Here is a 5,093-nt window from a genome sequence, read left to right as displayed (position 1 = left end):
AAGAAATCCAGCCTGCTGCAGCCCCTCTGAGCAAGTGCTGGGACCTGGGCTGAGCAGCCCCTCCTGGCTCTGCCTGCGGAGTATCTGCAGCCTCATGTAGTGCCTTCAGGAGACTGAGGGCTGGTTCTTCTGGGAATGCAGCTGGGCGGGGGGGGGGGGGGAGAAAGAGGCAAGAAGCTCTGCCTCTGGTCCCCGAGCTGTGTGCTCCCAGCCACTGGTCGCTCCTGTGCCCAAGGGTCTGGGCTGGGGGATAAGATGAGTGAGAGGCGAAGATCGGCGGTGGCCCTCAGCTCCCGAGCGCACGCTTTCTCGGTAGAAGCCTTGATCGGGACAAATAAAAAGAGGAAACTGCGAGACTGGGAGGACAAGGGGCTGGATTTGTCCATGGAAAGCCTCAGCCCCAATGGCCAGCTGGGGGACAATGAAGACCCGACTCAGTGCCTGGACCTCAACCCTGGTTAGTGCGACTCCTTTCTCTTCGGGACCCCCTCTCCTGCCCCTCTCCCTCCCAGCTTCTCGCCCTGAGTCCTGTCGGGAGCTACCCGCCGGGCAGCGCGTCCCGGAAAACATCCGAGACTGGGAGCGCAGAAAAAAAGAAGCGGGAATTTTGCGGAGATTTCTTTTTTTTTTTTTTTTCTTGATGTTGTTTTTGTGGGTTTTTTGTTGTTTGTTTGGTTGGTTTTTTCCTTTCAGTTTACGGGAACTTTGTGTCACTCGCTGTGTCTCTTTCCCCCCCACATAGCTCCGTGATCTCCCGGCAGGGACGGCGTGTCCCCTCTGCTTCCTTTTTAACCCTCTCTCCTTCCACTCCCTCCGTGCCTGCCGATCGCGATAGTCCTTCCCGGGTGTCTCGGGACACGCGTTTCCTTTTGCCCCACTTTCCCGAGCCCCGAGTTGGAGCTGCCGGGAGGGTCGGGGGCAAAGGAGTGGGGTGCGAGATGCTCCCCTCTCCTCTTTCCCGAGTCACCCCCGCGTACTCCCCGCGGAAACAGCGATGTCCTAAGCGGAGGTTTCGGTGTAGGAGGAGGATGTGGGCATCCGGGATCAGCGCTGCTCCGGGGCGAGGGTCGTCGGCTCTTCGGAGCGATGGTGACCCGCTGTGTGCTCCCGCAGCTCGGGGTCCTTCTCCTGGGATCGGACCCGCTGTGTGCTCCCGCAGCTCGGGGTCCTTCTCCTGGGAGTGCGGAGGGGTCCCTTCCCTCTCCGGAGGGAAACGCTCCCGGCAGGGAAAAGGAGCCCAGCGGGTAAGGGGCACTGCCAGGAGTCCAGCCCCGCTCCCGAGCCTGGCTCCTCCGGGGAGCCACGCACGGAGCAGCACCGGGCCCGCGGCCCCAAGGCCGGCGGGACGGGGTTACCGCAGAGGGAGCACAACACTTCCCTCCTGGTGTCCGTACTTTGGACTTTAAACTTTCGTCTGTTTACTTTTATTTAAAAGGGATCCGGTGTCTCGCAGCTTCCATTTGGCTCAAGCCAAACACTCGGGCTCCTCTTGTCCCCCCGGCCGCTCCTCTCCGGCCTAAAGCGAGGGCTCCGCAAACGCAGCCGCGGATCCGCGGCGATCCCGGGGGTGAAATCGCACCGGGCCTCGCTCCCCCAGCTGTCCCCGCACCCTTCTCGCCGTCCCCACGCCCCGTTCCCCAGGGCCTTAAGAAGGGACCGAGGGAGCGGCCCCGCTCTCACAGTTATAGTGTGGGGAGAAAGAGAATTTTAGGTGATTTCTCTTTGCTTTTAATGCTCGGATGGGGCAAAAAGGTCAAACTATTTATTTGCACAGCCCTAAGAAAAAGGGTGGAAATATCCTCCACTCCTGCCGAATCCATTTCGCTGCACTTGGAACACCTTTTAAATTTCGTTTTTATTTATTTTGCGTGACGTTCTCTGAGCTATCAATTAGAATAAGCTGCCCAAACCTAAGAGTAAAAAAGCCTAAACCAATAAAACAAAAACAAAAGGAGGCGAAAAAAAGAGAAAGAATTTTAGATCGAGGTATCAAAAATATTTGCTGTAAAAAAAATATTTAAAGTGTTTTTGAAGGGAGCTAAAGACCATGAAGACCTCTCCCCTCTACGCTCTCAAGGAACCGCATTTCAATTTGTTTTTAACAGCAGCAGCCTTTTCCGGTGCGGATCCTAAGGAGAAGTAGGTAGTATTTGCTGCCAGGGACGTCTCTCTCAGCGGAGGGACGGGCATAAAGGAGAGGGGACAGCAGCGATCAACCAGTCAAAAAATAGCCTACGGCTTCAGAGGCTTCCCCGTTCAAAAGAATAATTACGCGATCATAGACAAAAATCCGCTTTCTAATAACAGAGAGTATCTGTGCATCAGTCTTTTTTTTTTCCTTTTTTTTCCCCTCCCTTTAAAAACCGTTTTTATTTTTCAGAACAGTTTTTCATAATTTTTTAGCCGCAATAGGTTATGTTCTTATACAGTCTCAAAGTTTAATTTGCTTATTTCTCAGTGAATTCGAATTGGAAAATTGGAAAACTCTCCATGTGCCAGATTGGAGAGCGGGAGAGAATGGCTGCTAGTGCCTGAAACCTCAGAAAGTAAACGTGATGTTTTTCATAAAGCAAAGGAAATCAAGAACAGTTTGAGAAATCATTTTTAGGAGGTTGATAGACTTTAAATAAAGTCCGCGACTGTAATTTGCACAGTCACTTCATTAAACCTAATTCCTCCGCGGTGTACTTTTGCTCCTGGGTGAAAATTGATTAGCGGCTCTATAATGACCACCAAATTCCATCTTTACAAGACCTAATTAAGAACAAACTTTACACCTAACGTATTTTAAACTTGCCAAATCTCCAGCGATATAGAAAAAAAAAATTAGAAAAGGGAATGTTTATAGCGTCCCAAAGGTTCAGCACTCAAAGCCGCTGCCCCCGAGCAGCGACGGGCTGCTCCCTCCGCTGCGGTACTGCTGGGACGGGGCTGCTTGCGGGGAGGCCGCAAGTCGTACAGTACGCGCTGGGAAATTATGTCCTGTTTTTCCTGGGATAACCTAAATCGGTCTAGCCCCATTTATCGATCTTTTCGCCTAAAGTGCCTCCATTTCAGCGCGGGAAGGTCTGAAAACTATTCAGCGTGGGGAGCTAAACGCGGCCACAAATAGAGTAAGGATTTGCCCTCCTTTTCCCAGATCTTTTGCGTGCAAAAGGCGGGTATGAGGATTTCTCTCCCAGCATCGGGACACGTCCTCCGGTAGGGGTGAGGGGGGAGGTGGCGGAGCGGCCCCGCTTCATCCCCCGCGTGGGTGCGGATCTGTGCTGGACGTGCACAAACCGCAATGCCTGGGAGGCAGCGCTGCTCGTTTCCCCGTTTCGGCGGAATCCCTGACCCCTTACGTGCCATCTTACAGCCGTGCCCAAACCCTTCGGTGACGATATTGGCGAGACCGAGTCTCCCGAGAGACCTGCCCTCCCTCCGGGGCCGCATCCTCCCGGGAGAAGCGAGGTGGCAGGCGGGAGGGGCCGGGTCGGGCTGTGCCGTGGGCAAAGGCGAGAAAAGCAAGCGGATAAATCCCTCAGGTTTGTAAGGAACATCTCCCGAGCATCCGAGTTATTTATGTCTCAGCCACGAATTTTGTCGCCAGAGTTAATGTGCTTTTTTAACGAGACTCATTTAAAAGGGGGATAAACCTGGGTTTTAATCATGTGCGGGTTCAACCACAAGTTGTGAAAAGGAATTCTGGATTACAGCGGCTCTCATCTTCTCTTTCCCACCCCGCGCACTCGGGAGCGCCGGGCCGGGGCAGGCAGAGCTCTCCCGGGGGCTCCGGGAAGCCTCTCCCGCTGCTCCGCCGCCGCCCACGGCCGCGCTCCCGCATCCTCCCCCGGCACTCGGCTCTCGCCGCCGACAGGCCAAAGGAGGAGGAGGAGGAGGAGGGTGGCGGGACGCCCCTCCGTCCCCTTGGCAGGTTCGGTTTCAGAGGGCAGCAAAACAATGGGCTCGGATGTCTTCTGGGTATTTATAGATTTAACCTGAGCAGCGGAAAGGTCACGGGAGCCCCAGGCGTTGCCTCCCTTGATGAATATATTGTTTACCGTCCTTTACGGCCGTGGCATTCGTCGGCCCGTCCCTTCGCCACCCCAAGGGCGCAGGGACATACCGAGGCAGAGCCGAGCGCGCTCCTTTCCTTGTCGAAAGTTTAAGACTTCTAAAAATTTTTTGGAGAGTGTGGGTGGGAACCTGTTTCCGTGGACGCGTTTGCCTTCACAAGAATACGGCTGCTCCTTCGGGCGGTCAGGGTCTTTTCACGGCGACACGAGCGCAGGCGCTTCAGAGGCAGAACAAAACGGTGCGGCGGCTAGATAGATTTTTTCGGCTTTGGGACCGTCCTTTTCCTCTCGAAGAAGCACACAAACCATTTTGTAAACGAATTTTTTCCGCCAGTGCAGTTTTTGTATCACACGTCTATCCCACCGGTATTTTTGGTTGCATATATTAAAAGTGCACCTACCGGTTAAAAAAAACCCAAATCACCAGAAAACAAACAAACAACCCCCAAACAACAAATTAAACAAAAAAAGGCAAGGCATTTTTGAGAGTTTAGTTATTCGTTCCTTGTGTTTATCTGAATCTACAGCGGTGAGCCTCTGCAAAGACAGAAAAAACACGGCACACATTTTAAGACCCACAATGTGTTTATTACATGTGCTTATCCGTAAGATTAAGATCCGGGAGTTTCACAAAGCCTTCAGTGGCTGACAAGAGTAAAACCTTCAGCTCTTTTAGCGCGGTGTGTTGCTCTCCTGTGTCTCCCGGGAGGTTGCATCGATGTCCATCCCAATCCCGCTCCGCCGCGGGGTTCCTGCTCCTCCTTGCTCACGGGCAAACCCTCTCCACCGGTGGGAGTGCAGGAGCCACGCAGCCCGCCCATCCTCCGGAGAGGTAAAGAGATTTTAAGAGCAGGAGAAAATGCGTTGACCCTTCTACTTCCTTTTTTTTATTTTTTATTTTTTTAATACCTTTGCTTCTGAATGCTTATATTGATGAAGTCCGTTCCTCGAGCAGTGGCTGTTAAACCCGTGAAGAGGGAGTGACTTTATTCGGTTTCTCACTTCAGCTTTTGTTTGAGTGCTCGGTGGATGGGG

General features: G+C 53.2%; 1 protein-coding gene across 1 annotated transcript in view; it reads left to right on the top strand.

Annotated features, from left to right (window-relative positions):
* Window positions 1-174: 174 nt before the first annotated feature.
* Window positions 175-5,093, top strand: part of TBX15 (T-box transcription factor 15) — an 89,267-nt gene continuing 84,348 nt past the window's right edge. The window contains exon 1 of the mRNA XM_005420586.2: window positions 175-457. Coding sequence (XP_005420643.1) covers window positions 256-457 — 202 coding nt within the window. The 5' untranslated portion in view covers window positions 175-255. The remainder of the gene's footprint in view (window positions 458-5,093) is intronic.

The sequence above is a fragment of the Geospiza fortis genome, unplaced genomic scaffold (genome assembly GCF_000277835.1).
Source record: "Geospiza fortis unplaced genomic scaffold, GeoFor_1.0 scaffold1, whole genome shotgun sequence".
Classification (NCBI taxonomy): domain Eukaryota; kingdom Metazoa; phylum Chordata; class Aves; order Passeriformes; family Thraupidae; genus Geospiza; species Geospiza fortis.
Note: the sequence above shows the minus strand (reverse complement) of the source record. Positions and strands in the feature narration are given on the sequence as shown.